The 22,384-nt window shown below is 36.9% G+C and overlaps 1 protein-coding gene across 1 annotated transcript in view; it reads right to left on the bottom strand.

Annotated features, from left to right (window-relative positions):
* TRDN (triadin) overlaps positions 1-22,384 on the bottom strand; it is a gene marked incomplete at its 5' end in the record, with an annotated part of 185,947 nt that overhangs the window by 60,796 nt on the left and 102,767 nt on the right. Inside the window, 5 exons of the mRNA XM_050315704.1 lie at positions 2,651-2,698; positions 9,106-9,132; positions 10,365-10,397; positions 10,498-10,530; positions 21,451-21,504. Coding sequence (XP_050171661.1) covers positions 2,651-2,698; positions 9,106-9,132; positions 10,365-10,397; positions 10,498-10,530; positions 21,451-21,504 — 195 coding nt within the window. The remainder of the gene's footprint in view (positions 1-2,650; positions 2,699-9,105; positions 9,133-10,364; positions 10,398-10,497; positions 10,531-21,450; positions 21,505-22,384) is intronic.

Raw genomic sequence — 22,384 nt, 5'->3', positions numbered from 1 at the left:
TGATGAAAGAGAAGAGAAGGGAAAGAAAAGTGAAGAGAGAAAAGGGAAATGTTAGAATACATGTTCACACAGGAAATTATTTTTAATATAATCAGGTCATAAAAATGTATTTAAGTGCATGCTGACCCTAAGTGCTTAAATATATGTTGAAAGTTATTTCTACTCCACTGACACTTGACAGCGTATGTGAATAAAGTTCATGGTTCCCACCTCCTGCCTTGCATACATGCAACAGGAGCATGAAAACCCCCAGTGCCATATGATGTGCTTTAACCAATGGCAATAGTCTCCTTTCTTAGTACTACTGAACATCACAAGAAAAGAATTTTTGCCTTTTCACCATGACTTTTAAATATTAATTCTCAGTAACAGGCAGTAACTCCCTGGCAACCATCTGACATTTGCTCCTGCCATTTTTCAAACAAATAGGACAAAGAGTTAAAGTTAAATGCCTTTTTATTCACCTTTTAACAGTTAAAAATGTTACATACAACTTTGCTTTACACCTAATAAAAGATCAATGAACTGAAATGTTGCTACAGCCTTTCAGCCCATTTCCAGAGGTAGGAATTTGCAATAGATTGGTAGATCACTAAAACCTTCATGTTTGAAACAATGAACCTATGCCCTGATTGCCAAGCAAATCCAGCTGCCAACGCTCCAGATTTTTCTACTTGTCTTTTTATGGTGTTTTTCTTAGATTACAAATCCCAATTTTGACTAGGTCTGAATCCCTATACTTTTAAAAATATATCCTGATGCACAATAATCCTCTGTGAGCAGCATGATTAGTGCATGCTAATATTCAAAAGATGTTGTGGATATTTTTTTGACTTGTCTTCCAGTGACCAATGTATTGGCAGTAGCTCCATACATATAGGGTGCAGAAATAAGAAGCAGAGGCAATTGCTGCCTGAAAGTGTTTATGCTCGCTTCTGTGCATAAGAGGATCTGAGCAGCTGCTAGTACATGGAAGTAGCTGCAGAAATAATTGCGACAGACATTACACATTGCTCTTACTCCTTTGACTTGGAAAGACTCGCTGCTGCTGGAATGGGGAGATAGTTCTGCTGCTGCTGACTGCTGTCATGGGAAACAGTTTGCCCCCCTTTTGAATTACTTGGGTATCACAGCCTGTGGTTTAGAAATCTCTGCTCCATGCCAACCGTGTGAAAATAAGGTTCGTACTGCTCAGTCTGTGCTCTTTATGGCACAGTTAAAGTATTTGGCAGATGAAGTCCCATCTAATGGTACATTGTAGAAAGGACAAATCTTGCAGGTAACCACACACCTTATTGCTGCAGGAGACAGCCAAACAGAGGGGAGGCAATGTAGATGGCTGGCTAAGCAAGTATTTGTGTGGCAGTGGAAAATAGTGTGGAGATAGCCAGACTAACAATGACTGAAATCTAGGCCAAGGCCCACCTAATTATAACATTTTCCATGACAACTACCAAGCAGCTGACAGCTGCTGCAGGGTATCTGTGCTGGCTTGAGTAATGCTGAAGAAACTGAAGCCGAGAAAGTGGGGAAAAGAAAGGGATAATAGCTCAGCTGACCAAAGCTACATCAATCAGTAAGTGTGTTTCACACCTTATTCTAAAGGTTACTGGCAAGTTCATCATCAGGGCTTTAACTGCCAATTTGAGCATGAGTAAATACAAAAATCACCTTGGTAGCTTTTTAGTAACAAAATACAATAGATAAAGATGTGTATCACATTAAGGAGGTCAGAGCTGACAAGCTTTGGGTATTTACATCAGTCTTTTACTATGCTCCTTATCATACTAAACTAAAAAAGTAGGATTGCTTTTAACAAGCATACAAGAAGCAAATGTGCAGGATGTAATGCTGAAAGTAACAATAATAAAAAAATCTGAGTGTATATCTGGGAAAAAGACACATATTTATCTTCTGTCCTTCTCTTTTTATGTTCACCATCATCACTCAGTGGCTTGAGTTTTGTTTTAGCTTGGGTATAGACTGTCCCTTGGTGTTCCTGCTCTGGTTGGTTTGGGATACTGTAGTTAGAGTTTGTGTGCCTCTGAACTATGTGCCATCAACACATGCAGTTCTTGTAGGTTTTCTTCTTCTAGTGTTCCCACTCAGATGTTCCCACTCATGCCTCATCCATACCAATCCTAAGCTTTTTGTGAAAAACTTCTAGAAGGTCAGATCTCATAAGCTTTTGAGTTTCTTTGAAGTGGACCTTTGTGACTTTTCTTGGGGCTAATGCTTCATCTAGGACAGGAATGACAACTCAGCTGACTTTAGGGGCCTCTGCGCCTTTACCTCATTGTGAGTTACTCTTTAAGACTGAATAGCAAAGGCTGATCCCTGCCCAGGTTGCAGGGGCAGGAAGCCTCTTGCAGGATCGACGGGACAAAAAGTTGCAGCACCTTTGCAGAACCTTTAAGCTGAAGTGGGCATCTGAAGGGTTTTATTGGGGTTGCAGTTTTGTGGAAGTGGGACAAAGCCAGTTTCATAGTGGAAATTCCCTGTTGCTCTGATAAACACAGCAAAGCCCTGAAAAATACTAGGAAAGCAATGGATTTAAAGGTTACTGTCATCCAGCTCTCTGAATCTGAAGGTATTGTTTCTGTGCTATTGTCTTTTAAGAAAGATAATGCCAAAATGTTTTTCTTTTTACCTTGTTCTGCTGCCTTTGTTGCTTTTACTTCCTTCTTTTCAGATCCTGCTGCAAATAAAAGATGTGGTTTAAGTAAGATTTTAGTCAGAAGTGTTGCTACATCAGAAAAAGCTCTTCTTAAATACAATCATGAGACTTTCACCCTCCAGTATATGAATACACAATAGGTATCTTTTACCTGCCTGAAAAAAAATGACTTTTTTTCCTTTAGGAATATAAATAGTAGCATTTTCTTCTAGACCTTCCTGTCTAGTGGAACATGTCCCTGCCCAGTCCAGGGTGGTTGGAACTAGATGATCTTTAAGGTCCCTTCCAACCCAAACCATTCTGTGATTCTGTGATGTCAGGTGAAAGAGATGCTAACCTGCAGCACACATCATGTAACGGAGAGAGCAAAGCAAGCAGATCTTTACTTTGCCCAGCTATGTGACAGTTCCCCAAGCAAGCATGGCTTTCTGTTTACTCCAACAGAAACCTACGCTCTGCATCCCTGACATAGCAAAATATTTCCCTGTACTCTCAATTTTAGGCGTGTTGTTAGTCTCAGTGAGGATAACAGGCCACAGATGAACTCTGTGTTATGACACCTAACTTGATCCTTATGAATACTGAGATTTCTACATGCGAGAGAGACACATGAACCAGACCACTTGTGTAGCAGAGCTGGTAGACCTTTACTGATGCCAGCGGAAGCAGTTGTAACAGGTCAGGAAGCCTGGGCATATCCAATTGCTTGTTCACAAGCTTCACCTTGCACAGTTCCTAATTCAATTTCACAGCTTGAGAGACAAGGGACAGAGATAATTTGTTCATGGTTCCACACTAAGGATTAAATTATCTTAAAAGGGGTGGTGCAAGAAGGAATCCCTTCAGACTTTGCTCTCTTAGGAAATTTACATAAACATGGGTATATTTTATAGTTTCTGACAATTTACATTGCAGGTTTGGCAATGTACGAGATTATATATTTAGGACAATCTACATATTTTCTAATTGAATTATTCAGGGTTACGTTTTGCATACCTATGAACATATGTGTTTAGCTGTAAATGGCACTGCCAACACTTCACTTTTGTGGAACCAAACTTTTGTAGCCATAATTTATAACTATTATACTAAATGAAAAGCCTTGCTTTAATTTTAAAAAGTATCCTCTTAGAGTGCTTGAGACAAAAAAAAATGTGGCATTAAGAAAATAAACTTCACTGTCATTGCCTTATTTAAAAGTAGTGCAAAGAATAAACAATCAGCATAAGTGGCAGGATGTAAAGTGGACAGCGAAAATTAATTTACATCTGATAAGTATAGAAATGTCTTTGCAGCTTCAGAGGTATTAGCGCATAGCAACCTTGCAGCTTGTTATGTCAACCTGTCAAGCAAAAAAATATTTTTAGCAAAATGGTTTCTTGCAACAAGTCACAGTTGAAAATTAAGAGTTTGCCTTTTAGAGATGAGGTAAATTCTGAGGATCATGTTTTGTTAGCATTATTTATGCTGGGAAAGTCAGGGAATTCAAAGGACCTCCATGTGTGAAATGCCTCCATGTGTGCTCACTACATTTGAAGGGATGTCCTAGTGCTGCCTCAGGGGACAGACTTGCTGTACAGGCAGCAGGGAAACATGCTGAAGTTGCTGGGCATGATGGCTGAAGCAGATCAGCTCAGGTAGTAAACTATAGCCTGTCTGCAATGTCTGCTACTTGGTTGGAGGCCAAAAGAATGATCTGTTCCCAGATTCCCTGAATCCTGAGACTCAGTGAAATGTCAAGTATGGACAGACGAACTGCTTCACGTTGAGTGGGATGGACCAACTCAGAGATATCAATCACTTGCTTGCCACTTGCTCTTGTTTATCCCAGGATGCTGTGAGGTGTGTATGTGTTTGTGAGCAAGCTTCATGTAAACAGTGAAATCTTGCACTTCTGCACCTCAGTTACCCTGAAAATCAAGTCTAGGTTGAAAGGATGTCTGACTCAATCCTCAAAAAAAAAAAAAATTTTTTGTATTGGTGATATTAGACACATAGATAGCTGAAAAGAAGCAAAGTCCCTTAATATTTATTGTAGATCTCTGCTATTAACATCCATGTTACTTAGGCCCAAATCAGCAGTACTACTTGTGTTAACAATGAACTAGGTGAGTCTGGGCACTGAGCAAATTGATGTCACTCCCTGCCACGGAGCAAATTGATATCATGGTGCTTCTAAAAATCTCACTGAAGTGGTCAACATCTTGAAGAATAAGAGAAATATATAAAAAGGGGCACCAGAAACCTGTCCCATTTGTATTCCAAAACACGTTTTAGCCTCTAAAGCTGCGAAAGCACCTATGATAAGAGTAAAATGAGTGATTAGAACTTTGTTTTCTCCAAAGAAACTGCGGGCTAGAAAAGCTATACAGCTCTCTAAGAAGATCAGGTATTTAGGGTCATCAAATTTGTGTGGTGGGGGTAGACCATGAGTACAGTTATGATGGAGGAACATCCTTGAGAAATGTGGAGTCTACTATAACAACTAGTACTATTGTGCTATACTATTCTGGGTATCAGCGCACTCACTTCTGTGAGTGAGTATTTATAGAGAAGAACTTGCTGAGACAGAACAGAGCTTGAGTAACTTTTGGGAACTGCCAAGCAGCATCATCTGGACATGGCAGAGCAATATCTGGAAGGACAAACAGGATATTCCATTATTCTCTTTGCTTTTAAATAAGGGAGGTGTGAGCTGCTTTGGTAATGCTGAGAGGTCTTTTATCGTCCACGTAATAGTTGTCACTTTGACAGTATACGTAAATAGAAAGCCTGCACACATAGTCGGTGTTTGAAATGAGACTCCAACTCTGTTTCTATCAGAACAGTGACAAGTTTTCTGAATAGCTTAAGATGTCATCCCTTCCACTGGGCAATTTCAAAGGCCATGCCACTTCTGAATGGCAGCCTGAAAGATGATCTCTTTGTAAAAAATGGTCCTGTTGCAGGTGTTCACTATTTGAAAAGTTGATCTTAAGTAAAATGAATGTGTTATAAGGTATCATATTCTCCTCAGCAGAATATCAGGCATTAAAAAAAAAAAAAAAAAAAAAATTCAACTCCCTCCCAAAAAAATCAAATCAAAAACTAAAAAAAACCAAACCACCCTGCCTGAAACAATACAAAATAAAGTAAATGCATTTGAAGGTAAAACTAGATATTTGTCAGAGATTCATGTTTTCAGTAAGACATAGTTTAAAAAAATATATTAAGTAAATGGAGTTAAACTCCTGTTTATATTTTTGTTATTTCTCAGCAAAATTCTTGACAACTTGGCATAATGTAGATCAAATGGGTAATTTATTTGATAATTGTTTCTCTGATTCCATCATAAGCTCTTAGAAATTAAATGAGAGACAACTCAGCAGATATTGTTTTATGCTGAAAGTGTCCAGGAGAGCAATTCATCAGTCAAATATTTCTGCACTCTCAATAGTTGTAGGCTGGAATCAAATTCACCAGAATATTTTTATCCCAAAAGAGTCAGGCTGTATAACTAGCATCCACAGCAGAAATATGCATTCCAAAATGTCACTGATTTTAAAGATACTTAGAGATATTTGCTCAGTGTGAAGGAAGGTTGAAAAAAATCACTCTGACTGGAAATCACAAACACTTCACTCGCTGAACCCTGAGGTCAGAGGCTCCTCATAGTGACATCACTAACTGAGGAGATAATTAACCTAAAAAATGTATATTATGGTTTAGCAACTGTTCCTATTATATGGAGAAATGAAAAAAATTCGTGCTGTAGTGGCTTGTGAGAAAATGAAAGAAATTTCCATGCGAGTTTGATAGTTCTTCAAAAATACAAGCTAATGGGAATGACCTCCTTCTATGTCAGGAGATTTTTTTTTTTTTAATTATCAAAAAAGAGGATTTCATTAAAAGCCTTACTTGTTTTCAGAACAGGATTGTTTACCTTCCAAAAATGTGGCTAAAAATTTAAAATTTGTCACCATCTACTGAATATTGAAAATCACTTTGTGCCCAGAGAGCTGCTACATCTAAAAGAATTAATAGCAGAGAAATAAGAAACAAGTAAATAATGTCAAGGTAGAACAAACAAATATGGATTGAAAAGCAATGATCTTGGTTAAATTTAGGAAAAGTTATAGCAAATAAACAATTTGTCTTCATCACAAAAAATATAGAAGAAAATAACAGCAATCCTTTGTGATTATTACTAAGTGGCAAAAGAAACAGCTGTAACATTTTAATATAAACACATGTTTTCCCCGGAGTACAGGCTATGTTTGAGCTTCAAAATTAGCAATATAAAGTTAAATTTAGATGACTTGTTAACAAATAATTTTTAAGAAATCAGCAGTTACCCCAGAGCTAAAATCAGTTATTTCTATTTAATGAAGATTAAAACAAAGTTGTATTTACTTAGACACTGGAGAATAATTTCAGGTTCAACATTAGATTCATCCTATGGTAAAACAGATAACTGAGACCAACACTCTCAGCTGTGAGACTATTCTTTTGACAATAGAAATAGGAAAATTATTCATGTATTATATAAGGGAAATCCAAAATTTCTACTTATCCTTAATTAACTGTGAAGTTCATAAAAGTTTTTTTTGCTTTTTCAAGTGCCCTGAATTCAGGAGCTCATAAGGAGGAGTTCACTTCCATCCTCCAAAATGCTGGTGACATGATGAAGACCTATTATATATGTAAATATTTGTTTCTTATCTAAATAAATATGAAATATGGTATTCACTAGAAAAAAATGAGGCTACTCACAGCAATAAAGCATAGAGTTAAATGCTCTGTAGTTTGAAACCCCCTGCTAATTGTGTTTGTAAACTTTACAAGCGACCTAAATAAAGTAATTTTTAATAAAAGAGCAAATACAATCATTGAGATAACAATTTCAAAAGGTATGTGACAACGTATCCCAAAATTAGACAAAGAAAACTTCAAGTTCTCTGAAAGGAACTTAATTCTGCAAGAAATAATTGCTTCATTTCTTTTCAGACCATGGTGGACACAGTCTTGACAGAATTGTGTTCACAGATATTGAAATGTTGCTGACTCCTGCATACTACATCATTACAGAAGAAACAATAATGTCTGAAAAAATTTATTCAGAGGCTTCAGACAATTAAAAGCTATCCACTTTTCTTCAACCTTTATTCAGTCACACATAGTAGCAAGAGTACCTTTATATTCGGCTTTGGCTTTCTAGAATTGGCTAAAAATATAAAAGCTTAATGCCACATTTTTTTCTCTTTAGTTTCTGTGTTTTATCTGGTGGGAGTATAAAGAGAACAAATGTTTAAATTACTCTGGTTTCTATTTTGCTCAATACAATTAGCTGCAGAGCAATGACAACATTATGAATTTAGCCGTGAAGCAGGGAACTTAAGAAATCATCCAATAAAGGGAATAATGTATCAACTTTGATTTCCCTACATTAATCTCCACGGTTGTGATTCTGCAACCCATCCTGATGCTCCAGAAGAGCAGTCTCTTGCAATGTAGCCTGACTACTTGTGTCAGTATTTACTGGTTAACCTGAAAGAGGTTTCAGAGGTGAACTCTAAAGTAAAAGATGATGTTTGAATGATAGCAGGTTATTAAAACCTGGACATTTCCCTACTTGTGGGGGACAGCTCAGAGACCACAATCTACAAGCCTAAGCAGCTGATACACACAGTCCCATCTGTTTGAAAGAGAAAGTTTATAAACGTGGACTGAGAGTGAAGAGTGCTTGTAACTTGGCATTACATTTTCCATTTGTGTTTAGGTTACAACTGAAATCTGTTATGTTCTTGAAGGCAATTTGGAGCTAGTATTTTGCATTGTACGTATGCAAAAAGTCAGACACTGATGCCAACAACTCAGTATTTACTCAGCTTGAACTTACATCCTTGGTGTTTCTCACCAGTCCCAGTTCCCTGTGCATTGTGGAAAGGAGCAACCTTTGGAGCACACACTGATGCTCTCACACCTCCCACCTTCTGTCATCAACAGTTCATGTACGAAAGGAAGGAAAAATCTGTTTCACTGAACCTCCCTGTAAAACTCCCTTCACTCCTTAAATAAAATAACACTTCTGTCACTGAGTTTGTGTTGCAGTTGGCCTGACAAAAACAAAAATATTACTCTTTGTGTCATGTCTCTGTAGAAGATTGGTTACTTCTCCTTTCTGCCTTTCATGAAAGCCTATGGTTTGAGTTAGGGTTAGAAACTGAATTTGATATAGTTGGAGATTTACAGTTAGTCTATGAATAACTCTAGGAAAAGGCACCTGCTCTGAGGTGCTGCAAGGAAGAAGCCATTATAATTTAAAAGCTGTTTGTTTTAAATGTCACACTTGTTAACAGCTTTTTTTCACAAGAAGCTTTTTTCATTAACAGTAAAGTTAACAACAATTTTCTTCCATTTCTATTTTAAAAACAAATACAGTTACCCACCTTTTAACTTTGTATTTTCCACAGATGCTGTAAAAATAAAGAAAATTCTCAGACACTAATTTTGTAAATGAATAAAGAAATTAAGACTGATCCTAACATCTCTTCTCTTGGTCAATATGCTACCTATGCTATCTATGCAGAAACACAAGTTAATTTTCTTATGTAGAAAGAAATTGACACACATACATTGCTTTTTTGGATAGTCTTATGACAGATGACTAATTAACCTGCAGATTAAGAGTAAGGGAAAACAAGGTCAATATATAAGTTATATATGGAGCTTCAATAGCTCCACTATTTTTAAGTAATGTGAATGAGAAAAGGAACAAAATAGGTTTCAGAATGGGCAAAAATTAAACAGGGGTGGAGGGTATGAGGGTATAGTTCCAATAATTTAGCAGAAGATAAGGATTTTTTTCTCTTTTTTTTTTTAAATTTTATTTTATTGAAAACTTCTAGTAATGATACAGAGGAGGATCCAGTTATGAAAGTCTTCCTTGAAAATATGGGTTTTTTCAGACAATTTGTTTATTATTCTTTGTAATTGCATTAACTAAATCCAAATTAATTAAACTACCATATTTCTCTTTCTTCATTATTCATGCCTTCATTCTGAAGCACTGTGACAGGTTTTTATGCTTTAGAAAAGAACAGATTCATTTTTATATAAATTGGCTGTCCATTGTAGGTATTTCTTGCTCAGAATTTCTGTCTGAGAAAATGGAGTCATCTGATGAATGAGTCATCAAGCTTGGCTGTAAAAAGAGTAGAAAATCTTTATGATCTCCCAAATTTGGATAAACTGAAGAAGTGGATTCCAGTCAGGAATAAGAGCATCTAGCTGCTCTAAAATAAACTGGCAAAATGTATGGGTGCTTGGAATAAAAACATATTAAACAATCTACTTTTTTCCTCCCTTTCACATTCTGAATCTTCTATTTTATATTTGTTTCTCTATGCATTTACTCTAACTTTTAAACAGGCCCCCTTTCCTTGAAAAGACAAATCATTTAAAAGCTGAAATTAAGAATTCTCAACCTCTTGTGCTCCTCAACAGCATTTGTTCAGATCTCAGTTCCAGAAGACCAACTGGCTACATGTCTGCTCCACAGCCATTCAGTTGCTTAAGTAACATTTATTAAACCAGCCATTTTTATCTATGGTATTACTTTTTTTATCCCTCTTCCTAATCCTGTCTCAACTGAAAATCAAACCAGATAAATGAGACTCTAAAACTTACAGTATCCCACAGTTCTTACCATGTACTTTTACTTCTCTCTTTGCTGTTTTGGCTGTAAAAACAAACAAAAAATTGAATATTGACTTTTGATGTGATTTAATTTAAAACACTAGGATAGTTAAAAGGTAAGATAAAAAGGGGAGAACATTCACCAGATTCCATTGTTTTTTCTTTCTTGTGTGGTTCTGAAAAAGAAAAAAAAGAAAAAGTAAAGATTATATTTCTCTTCCTATAATGCTTTGTTTAATTGCCCTGGACAATCATTTTTCATGTTGCTAGTGGTGGTTGGATGTGAGACATTTGCTTGAATTCTCAACTCACATGAGCCCTTCCCTGCTTTCCTGCATGTCAAAATAAAACCTTTACAGTTGTAATCAGTCTCTTCATTGGTTTTCACACTGTGTAAACAGGCTGAGATTAGCTCTTAATAATGACAGCAAAGCATTTAACTTGTGCTGAAAGGAAACTATAGAAAGGGTGTAGGTTAAAACATCTGCAGTTTTCCTTCAGGGTGGTTTAAATGGAGGCCTGCAACTGTAGAGCCTCAGGACATCTGTGGTCCTTGTCTTTCTTTATTGGAGAGAACGGAGAATAAGCAGAGCATCTAGTCCAGCCACTGTGCTCTACATCCACAGGAAAAGGGAGAGGATCCTGGCCTCCTTTACAGGAGTGCACAGTGTGGAGGAAATGACTGCTCTGGATCTGGAAACCTGAAGTTGAAAAGCTTCATCCGCCTAAGCTCTATACCCTGTATCAAGCTATGGCTGGGATTTAAAACTTCTTAATGTAGTTTCTGTAACAGCTCTTTTCATCCTGCCACGATGTGCTTCAAAACCTCCTCACAGAAGGAGCAGGCAGCTTGCCATGGGGAGAGACTGAATGTTTCTCGCAGACACCGAGCATCATCCACCAGTCAGTGCTGACGTTCACAGTAGTAAAAAAAAAATAGTTAAGTTTTTTCTGTCTGCAGATGCTTTTAAACAGCATATGGAAAGGCTCTGCTGAGCAGGTTTGGATGTACCTAGGAACATTTCCCAAATTCAGGAGCATCTGAGTTGATTGATCACAAGATATAAAACAGATTCATTAAATCATAGAATATCCTGAATTGGAAGGGATATTCTTGAGTTCCAACTCAGAAAATTCTACGATTTTATGATTCACAAGGATCACTGAGTCTGAATCCTGCCTCTCCACAGAATAACCCCAAGAATCACACCATGTGCCTGAGAACATTGTTCAAGTGCTTCTCGAACTCTGGCAGGCTCGGTGCTGAGACCACTTCCCTGGGGATTCTATTCCAGTACCCAAACACCTTTGCTTATTATAGGCTATATTTGTATTAATGCTATGGTATACAGTTGAGAAACACTAATGTTTTAACAGTTTCCACTCTAGAATCGAGACATAAAGTTTCACGTTCAAAGGGGTTCTGAATGCTGCAACCTCACAAGCCTATTAATAAATCTGAGTTATCATTCATTTGAATAAGCAAAAAAGAAACAAGACCTGCCAATAGAAAATTAAATATTATTTATAAACAACATTAATATGAATAATATTACTATTAAATATTCATAATCAATGTTAATACTGACTGCACAATGGGCAACTAAAAGAGGTAAGCCTCATGCAGAGCTGCGAAAATAATTAATATCACAAAGGGTATATTGATCTAAAATATAAGCCCCCCAGTTGTTAAGTTTGAAACAAAATATGTCATTGCATACTCTCACCCCCTATAAGCTTATATGGAGCAACTCATGAAGTCCTCTCTGAAATAAAGCCTCATTTTTTTTCTAGGTTTTTAAACCTATCTGAAGAGCCATGTTACACACACTTTAAAGAAAAATATAGTTTCTAAAATAAAGTTTTGCTCTGAGCTCTTAAAACTCCCAATTATTATTTTTCTTTTTTTTCCAAAAATATTTATATAATTTCATCACAATTTCAAAAACAATATCTTTCAGACAAAATGTACACTTTAAGGCATCAAGACTAGTTGACTGAAATCTTGGATCTAGCTTTAATGTAGTTATATAAATCCCATTTTAGTGTATTCATTATAAAACATATACATACAAAACATTATTATAGATTCTTGAGACACACATTGTAAATGAGAAGTGAGAATTAGTGGAAATGGTCATGGAGCAGGTTCATGTCATCAAAGCAATGATTTTCCAAGCAATATGAAAAAGTAATGGAGATAGGGAGCAAGTTTGCATTAAATAGTTTATTGCATAATAAGTATCGTATTTTCTTGATGGCATTCTATCTTGGGTGACAACCCTAGTACAGGTCAAGGAGGAGAAATTTTTTAAAAAACTGAGAAGAAAGAAGCTTGGGACTCAGTAGTTTGACTGACTCAATGATCCTAATTATAAATCAACAGCTGCAGCTTTGGTTTTGTATAGCCCAAGTACTCTTCAGACTACTCACTTTCATGCAGATATTCTAGGATTTATTCTGTGAAATTAGAACCTTTATTGGTTTTGTGGGGTTTTCTGTTTTGCTATTGCTCAGGATAGCTTCCTGGAAACTGAAGGAAATATAATTCTGTCTTTTTTCTGAGGCAATTATTTTTTCCTCTCACTCTAAGATCTGTCAGCTCTCATGAGATCAGGGAACAGCATGACACTAACAACACTCAGCAAGTATTTTGGCAAAGTATAAAATAATCCATTAATTTAGCTTTATTTCACTTTTTTTTTTTCAAAATTTCAAACATTCAAGAAATCCTATAGAGCTTCCTTTATATCAGTTTTACTTCCAGAAACATGTGAAACAAGATCCTTTCCTATGAGAAATTTTATAAAAAATGAATAACATAGAATTTGACATCAAGGGTTTCTGGGAAACCTGACATGATATGAAATTTCAGGTGATTCCTGCTCTGAAATTTGAATGGAATGAACTGAAAGCTTTCATTACATGAGCCATAAACTTCAAGAAACTTCAGACCTAGGTCTTTCGTTTTTGTTAAAAGTTATTATTGCTTGATCTCAATGTCTCTGTTTTTTTACTTCCAAGTATTAGTATGACATAGGAAAGGATATTACCAATTGTAAACACATTAGACATTTGTCATGACATTTGTCATTCTTTTTATATTTAACCATTTTTGCATGTATATGAGGTTGTACAGCATGTTTGTATTTTGGAAGTTTTGCTGGTAATATATTATTTTTCTGCCATGCATGGAATTGAGATTTGGTTTAGTTTGACATTTCACAATCTTTATATGCTCTGATGCTTTTTTCTTTCCTTTCTTCTTTTTTTTTTTTTTTGTTTTTGTTTGTTTGTTTGTTTATGAAAACTGGCAAAGTTATGTGTAACATACCCATAAAACCATAAAAATGTGGGTTTTTTCATTACTAGTAACATACTCCTAGGCAATCCAGAGTAGCTGGAAGATAGATGAGAACCTGAACCTACCTCTGCACTCTTCCCCAACACACAAATGGTGCTGAAAAGCATCTAGGCTGGTAAATTCGTTGTGGTGCATTTTAATCTTTACTGCCAGGATAGATAGTCACAATCTGGGACTCTCTGCCATCCCTTAGGAGAGAATAAATTGATATTCCACCATAATTTATACAGCTATGTGTGCACATGCATGCATATATGCGTGCACATGTGTTATCTCCTAATTCAGATAGAACATTTATGTTCAAGAAGTGTTCAGGAAAATAAAAATTGTATGAGGAATGACACAGATTGGAAAAAGTTTAAATAAATGGCATATTGAGTGTCTTTGCTATTGTGTGGCATGCACCACATGTTGATTAACCAACACTGTTTTGTTTGCACTTTGTAGCTGCACAGAAATGGTGTTTTCTGTACTATTGTTTAACTTTTACCACAAATATTTCAATGAAGCATACTGCTGTCATATTTTATGCAATGTCTTGAATACTTAAATCCTTAGACAGCAGAATGTTAGCCCAGTCTTACAGTTTTGTAATCTTGGTTTTACAGGCTATATGCTTGTCATTTCCCTTCTCAGACCTTCATATCATGTTGTTTAATTAAAATCAAATGAGATAGAGTGGTAAAGCTCTCCAAGATATCCTTTCATTAAGAATATTGTGAACATAAGCAACTAGATACAGGGCAGATCCCTTTAGTCCCCTCTGTTGAATGGAAACTTTGCAATATGAGTTCAGTCACATTGTTAGACCTGAGATAATTCCCATGAGAAAGTCTTGCATCAAATTAAGTTTTTCCATTTCTTCTGCTCCCAAGAAGAATGTGTTCTGCTATAGTTCCCTCCTATTCTTATTTTCTGGGTTGATGTAGAAAACCTCACCACCATTGTACACTTTGATTCATGAAGATAATGAACTGTACAAATACATTTCTTTCTAGAATAAGAAAGCACAAAGGAAACCCCTTACTAGGTGAGATCATACCACACATAATTACTCCTCTATAAATAATTTTTTGAAGAGGCTAACAGTTTTTCTGACAGATTTTTATGAAGAAAAGGAAAGCATTTGACAATTCTCTGTATCAGCATCTTTGTATGAGAAATCTGCTACCATGTTGGGAAATTCCTGAGAAAAATTTTATACAAAGAAAAGAAAGAAAAGAAAGAAAAGAAGCCTGGAGGAAATGCAAGTACTTTCAGTTTCATCTGTTTGGTCTGTAGCTTTTCTTCACAGGCAGAAAGCAGTGGCATCAGAAGTGAACATCATAAATTCTAGATGTAGTATAATCATACATGGTATAGAAAACTGAACCACACCACTGCTCCCCTGTAAATCAAGTGATGTTTTCATAACAGTCTCAATGAACAAGATGAGGCCCATTTATTCCCATTCTAGCAAAGCAAAGGTGGCACCACTTCCAAAACAATTTAAGCATGGACTTAAATTATTTGCTGATTCAAGATGGAGTTAAAGATATGTTAATTCCTTGCCAAAATCTGATCCTATTCTTGCCAAAAGCACACTTAAATCCTGAAAAAGTTAAGGTCTATGAAAGTTTGCCAGTTTCAAAACAAAGCACCTTAAAATGCCTTTTCTGTAAAGAGTGGACACTTAAACAACCCTTTTAACTCTGATTTGTATTTAAATAGCACTTATTTTGACCCTCTTTTATTCTCGATATTGTTACTTTCAAGTATGGAAAAAAAATCGGTTTTGTAGTTAACTTGCTCCCCCTGCCTTGCTCTGAAAGTAATGTTGTCTTTGTGAGAGGAATACAACAGTACTTTGATGCACAGCAAATATCTGGTAACAAAAAAAGAAACAAGGCTGCTTTTTTAGTAAAAGTGTCTTCTCAGACACTGTGATCTGAAGGGAAGTATTTGAAATTATTTTAACTCTATATCATCCTTAAACAGAGAATACTGCAAGGAAAGTATAAATACCAAGCTATGAGACTGGGCTTTTCAGCATCTTAGTAAAAGTTGCAAAAAGAACCTGGATTTCAGGACTTTTACTCAAAAATAATTTAAAAAATTGGTGAATTAAACTGTATTTCAGATGAGAAAGCTTAGTGTAAAATAGGTTATTTCATGCTCCATTTAAATAAATCCTATAATTGAAGAATTCAAGATTGTAAAGTAGAATCTTCTAACATCAGAAAGTTCTTCTTTCAGGACATCTATTGTGACATAAGTCAATAATTCATTTTTTCTTTCCTATTCAGAATTAGATGAGTTCAGAGTTCAACTTACATAATCATGTGAGCAATTTAAGACATTCTGTTCTGCAATATTTTCTCAGACTTGAGCTGGGATGAAAATGTCAGTGGGTTGGAATGATTTGTGGAATACATCTCCATCCACATAATAGATTCCTGAAGATATTAAGAAGTGGCTGAGTGATGGACTACTGCAATAGCAGCAAGGTTTCAGCTGCTGAGGATACAGTGTGTTCCTGGCAGACTAAGAGCAGAGTCAGCTGTAAGGCTTCACTAAAGCCTAGTGGAAGTACCCTAGGATAAACAGGTGAGGATCGAGACCCAGTTTCTGCTATGCTTCAGCAGGTAGCTGGCGACTGAAAGGAGATAATTTCCAACTGCTGTGCAAAAACAGGCAAGCCTGGAATTATCCATTTAAAACCAGAAAGAAAATTAGTAAGTCTGAGAAGATATGATTAACTTCCCAAACAGTTAGGTGGGAAAGAGGAAGAATCATGCTAATATGGACTGAAAAAAAAACACAAAACAAGCCTTGGTGATGCAAAAGACCTACAGAATAATCCTGGATCTAAATCCAAGGACCCTGGGAAGCAAGATTAATACAGGTAGGGTTTCATTATTTTGTTTACTGATGCATAAACTCCTGCTAAGTGAATATTTATTTTATAGAGAAAAAACCTGCAAAGCCTGTCCTTATGCAATCAATAAGTTACCTCTAATATTTGGCCCTCAAGAGTTAGATTGTAAACCCAGAACAAAACCCCTGAGAATGGCTGTGCTTATGTTATGAAAAGTCTGAGAGGGTTAATGTCAGGGACCAGAAAACCGAACAGACTACTGCAGCTTCCAGAATAATTTTCTTTGTAACACCTGTACGACAGAAATATGTGCAGAGATGTTCTAATCGGGTGCAGTGGCTTCTTATAAAGAGAATTTTCAGGGCACAGAGAGGCACTGTGTGACATAAGATCCCAAGGAGATTGCAGGATGGCAAACCTACTAGGGCCATGTCCATACACTGTGAGAGAGACGGAGAAATAAACTATTCCTCTCCTTTACCTCTTTCCAAAAGTACTTACAGGGGGCGTGTAACATAAAATTTACCCTAGTTTTTGAAGTCTCTTTTCTTGGACTGACTACATAAGAAGATATGTGTGGTCACATAAGGGGAGAAGAGGTAGGTTGATGGATGATGTGGAGAGTGTGGTGCTGTGAGTAAAATGAGTAACAAGATGTGTGACTTGAGAGAGTTTTACCTGAGTCTGAGAAACCTGAAAAGCAATGCATTATAATTTTGCCTGCTATACCGTGTTGGTAAATTATTCAATAGACATGCTGAATTTTATTAATATTTTGTAACATTTGCATGATTTTAGCATTCTTTTGATGTCCTTGTGTCCTATAAGTGATCATTAAAAGACAACCAATGAACCCAACTCCTTAATAAAGCTTTTCCCCATTTCAAAACACATCTACTGTCCCATAAACTTTTGTTATTTCTTCCTTTTTATGTAGAATAGAACTGGTTATATATTATGGAAATAGCTTTCTTGCTACCATTTAGTTGCATTGTTTACCTTGAACCAAGAATTAAAATATTTTTTCTGTGAAGTTAATACTGTCCATTACCAGTAGAACCAGGAGTTCTTCCTGCATTAGGTAGAGTGATATGAAGCTCTTCAACACATCCTCTGACCAGGTTTCTCATTATAGCCTACATTCTAATATTCTGTACTTAACCCATAAAGGCATTTCCTATATAATTTTCTTTATCCTGTTCTCTTTCTGCTTCTTACCAAGAGTGGAATGATCAAAGGCATAATACATTAATAGTAATTCTGGCACAACTGATAGTTTGAGAGATTGGATGCAGCCGACATCTGAGCACACAAAATTAGTGATTGTCTGTAACACTTATTTTATTCTTTCTGGATCCAAACTAAATTTCATTAATTTTCAAGGGAGAAATTCTGCTCAAAAAGAGTTTTTGTTAAGAACCCAAAGGGAGAAAAGAATAAGATGGGGAAAATTTAGGCATTAAAAAACAATAACTGTGCAGTTAAGTGACAGCACAAAATCTGTTAAAACATACTGTAAAAATTTCAAGACCATTCCAGGGAAATTCTAAACTGCAATTAGGATTTAATTTTTGCAACGTTGAAAGGAGTTAGGACTGCTTTTTTAAATCAGGCAAATCATCAGGGAAAAAAGTTATCAGTGGTGCTTAGAGAAGGTGCTAGAATCTTGCTATGATGTGAGGTTATCCCATGAGAGGGAGCCACAAATCAGCTGTTCCCAATCTTCACCCCAGTTAAGGGAGTGCATGGGGCTCAGTGACATTGAGGTTCCTTGCTGCCTACTGGGGAACACGGTCACCCTCCCGCTAATTTAGCTGCAAATACTCTCTGCATGGTTTGAGCCTGTGCTCCTTGCCCTGTCCTGCACTGCCATGTGCATGCTTTGCTCACCATGACAAAACAGACCCAGCAAACTTACCAAGCTAAGTTGTGGTGACTCTGTGCCCCACCGCCGACAGCTGGACCACTGACCCAGCAGAATTAGCTAAGCTGCAAGGTGTGATAAGTGTTGAGGTGTGGGACCTTTTTTCAGGTGAGGCTCCACAGGGATGGGAGGGAGAGGGAGTTTTCCCTCCCCACCCCCTGTCCTGACAAAGGATGGCAGGATGAGGCAGATGCTCACCACCTACACCCCTGGCTCTGAGAAACCCTCTGGAGAACCTGCTGGGCCCAGCACACACTGAGTGCCTGGGGAAAACCTGTGAAAGAAATGTGCACCAGTCCTCAGGGAAAAAGGGTAGACAGATATCTTGTGAGGGTAGGTCACTGTCAGACCTGTCCTGCCTAGCACAGTTCAGGAGATGAGGCACTGTAGAGAAAGAGGAGGATATGGCAGCAGGGTTTGGGATGGGAACAGCATGCGACACACTAACTGAGGAAGTCTGGTGTAATGAAATATCTTCAACTCTGATTTCTCCCTTCAGAACAGTATCACTTGCATATACCTATGAAGCAATTCTGCTTTGCAGCCATTTACTGGGCTCTCCAGTCCAGTTTCTGATGGTTGCCAGAGAAGTAATTTTTTCCAGTTAGAGAAAAATGGAAATATTTGAATGTATCCACTTTCAAAATCACGTAACAGAAATTCATTAAGGCTGTTTTCCGAGAGCAGCTGTCAGCTTCCTAACTCCATATTCACTTCTGTTGCTTTCCCTATATAAATATATGGAGATAAAAATAGTGCACATGGAATTAGGCAGGGATTTCTTCACCAGTGACATTATGATCAGGAACATATGTGATGTAGATGCACCGTAAGATGACCAGCTGTGCTCTCAGTCTGTTCAGTCTGTTAAGAGGAGTAAACCTTCAGCTTTAGGCATTCTTGGGTACAGATTGTGATGTAATAAGATATGTGGAAGAAAATGAAATATGAAATTGGATAATGTATTTAATTTACTGTGCTAATAGGCAACAGTCTACTTATGATGTTGCCAAACAAACATATTTAATATTTTGCTATGGTGAGTTATTCTGGTGGCAAATTAGTTTTCAGAGAACAGGAAGGGAAGCAAAAATGTAGAAGTCAAAGCCTGCTGCTCTTTATCACTTTTAAGGCAACTAAATAACTAGAAATGTGTCAGAACAGACAATCTTTTTTATTTTTCATAAGAAGCCAGTTTTCCCCCTTTCTTTATCTCAAGCAGATTACTGTCATCACCATTCTTGCCAACAAGCAGACTCATTGGAATATTTTTCAAAAATGAACACAAATATTGGAAGAAAGGAGGTGGAATGAACTAATTATAAGCATATGGATGTAATGTAATGATTTCTGCAGTGTACTGTTCAAACATATAAGGGTCTGGAATTGAAACACACTTGGGGAATGAAGCTGCTTTAAGAAATTATCGGTTACATGGATATAAATGTGTGTGGAGCCAGACTTAGATCCAGACTGAATGCCCTGCCACACACACATTTCTGGGAGAGTTTGTAGCTGTAAGGCATAGCAGTGGTGTGGTTTACACTGTTTTCCCAGTTGTGTTAGCACAAGCGAACTCGCTGACAAACAAACACAGAAGGCAGGGATGGGGAGCATTGGCAGAAAAATGGTGCTTCTTAGGCCAGCTTCACACAGTACATCCTACAGCTGAGCAATGGGTGCTGCAATCCAGGCTACAGGTCCTTTGTTGGTAGAGGCAACTGAAGGTGTTCCTGGTTTGCACTGATCCCTGATCAATTCCCAGTCATCCCTACTGGTGCAAGTCATTATTCCCTCTTTCATTAGAATAGATCTCTGAGACAGAATGTTGACACGTTCTAAATTATAGAAAGATAGCCAGAAAACAATCTTAAAGAAAGGAAAAAATAATAAAAAAAGGAAATAAAAAGATCCCAGATCCATACAGTGAGATCAGCTTGAGGCAAGAAGCAATAGAAGTGTGGGCTGGCACTCCTGTAATGCCACCAGAAACAGCTCAGTAGCATAGAGCCTGGTGCAGCACTGACTACCCTGCTTTGGGCTAGAATAACATAGTTTTATATCAATCACACTTTCACATGGGGATTCCTGAGCATTTTTTTGGTAGTCAATACAAAATGTAGTCAAACTACAAATATAATAAATATTCCGATTGTTACTCATTATATTAGGTTTTATTTAATCAACAAGAAATGAGGTGTGGCTTTTTTGAAGACGGCTGTGAAGTAGAGGAGATCAGAAATAGATTAAAAAAAAAAAGTAGTAGATTTTTGCAATCCAATCTAAAATCAGATAGGGATTTATGCTATTATTTTGTTGAAAAAAGTTTGCTTGTCTTTTCAGTGCTTATTTATTATTATCTAAAAGCTCCATTTTGAAAATCTACTGTGAGAGCAGCACTTTGAAAAATTAGATCCTCTTCTTAAAGGGCTGGAATATGTCTTCACAAGGAAAGTAATTTCTGTAAATATTGCTTTTAAAATCAATCTTTGCATTCATTTCCATTTTTTAAAATCTCAGGACCTTCAGAATGGTCCAGTAGTTGGAGCCCAATAGTTGTCCCTCCTTTGGGGGCCCAAATTACTAGATCCTTTAAGACCTGCTTGCAAACAAGCAGTTATTTCATTAACAGACTTGTAAAACAAGTCTATTGAAACTTTTATTCAACACTCCTGCAGCCTCATAGTTGCCATGGGAAGACAAGAAGTAAAAATAATGTTATAAATCAATGCTAAATACTTTAGCAAAAAATATGTTTGTTCTTAGCAAAAATTTGTTCTTAGCAAAAATTTAATGTACAAATTATCACAGTGATTTAGACCGAAAAGACAAAAAAAAAAAAAACCCTAACCCCAAACCAAACGGTGGCTTTTGCGCAATCCAGCAGATGGCGCTATGATGCAATAAACTGACCCAAGAGCCCAAGAAAAGTGAACATTTTTTTCCATTACCTGGTGCTGCTGCTTTTTTGATGGCTGGATTGGCTGCAGGAGCTTTTGCTGGCTCTTAAAAGAAAAAAAAACAAACACAAACAAACAAACAACAAATTAAACCAATTATTACAAAGTATTATATCTTTAAAAAAATAGGGAAATCTCAGGAAAGGCTTCCAATGAGGTACAACTTGTAGCAATTTTTTCACTGTAAAATTAAACAAAGAGATTACCCAAAGGGTGAAGAGCTGAGTTGTCTTCAATAAACTCAAAGGCAACAATAAAATAACCTTACTAGCTGAAGGGCTAATAAGCTCTGGCTGTTAGACACTGAATTGCTTATTTTAGCTTTTTCTGCCTAGTGATTCAATATGTATTGGCAAAGCAGAGGAAAGGAGGTATGTAGGGGTTCCAGCATGGCCTTGCCCCTCAGGAAGCATCTGTGTGCTGAGAGACTCTGCATTTGATCTTGCAGCTATGAGAGCAGAAGGTCCTGAACAAGCCTATATCAGATGGTGAGGATTCATTCCTGTGAATTCAGCAGTGGTGCTTCAGGGGATCTCACAGCCATTCAGTGCCATCCTTTACCCTTATCTGAATCTCTCCTTGATTAGAAAAGGTGAAATTGGGCTACTTCTGCAAAGTACATCCATAGACTTGGTTACACCAGGAATCTCTCTCCATCCTGAGGAATGGAGGAGCATTAGGAGAAGACCTCCATGTTTGATCCTGCACTTGAAAGAGCAACGGCTTTATTCTCCTAGCACAGAAACAGGCCCTCACAATCTAATTCTGTTCCTGATCTTTTCAGTGCACTTGCATTATACTCTCTTTGCTGGTAGAACCTGTCCTTGCAGAATGGAGGTCCACATGAAGGGTATATGCCAAATCATATGTTCCCCTAAATGATTTTGGGGAATCTCAACCCTAGAGAGAAGAATCTAAGTAGTTC

The sequence above is a fragment of the Myiozetetes cayanensis genome, unplaced genomic scaffold (assembly GCF_022539395.1).
Source record: "Myiozetetes cayanensis isolate MyiCay16 unplaced genomic scaffold, myiCay2020 scf2-11, whole genome shotgun sequence".
Classification (NCBI taxonomy): domain Eukaryota; kingdom Metazoa; phylum Chordata; class Aves; order Passeriformes; family Tyrannidae; genus Myiozetetes; species Myiozetetes cayanensis.
This window is presented reverse-complemented; position numbering and strand designations above follow the sequence as displayed.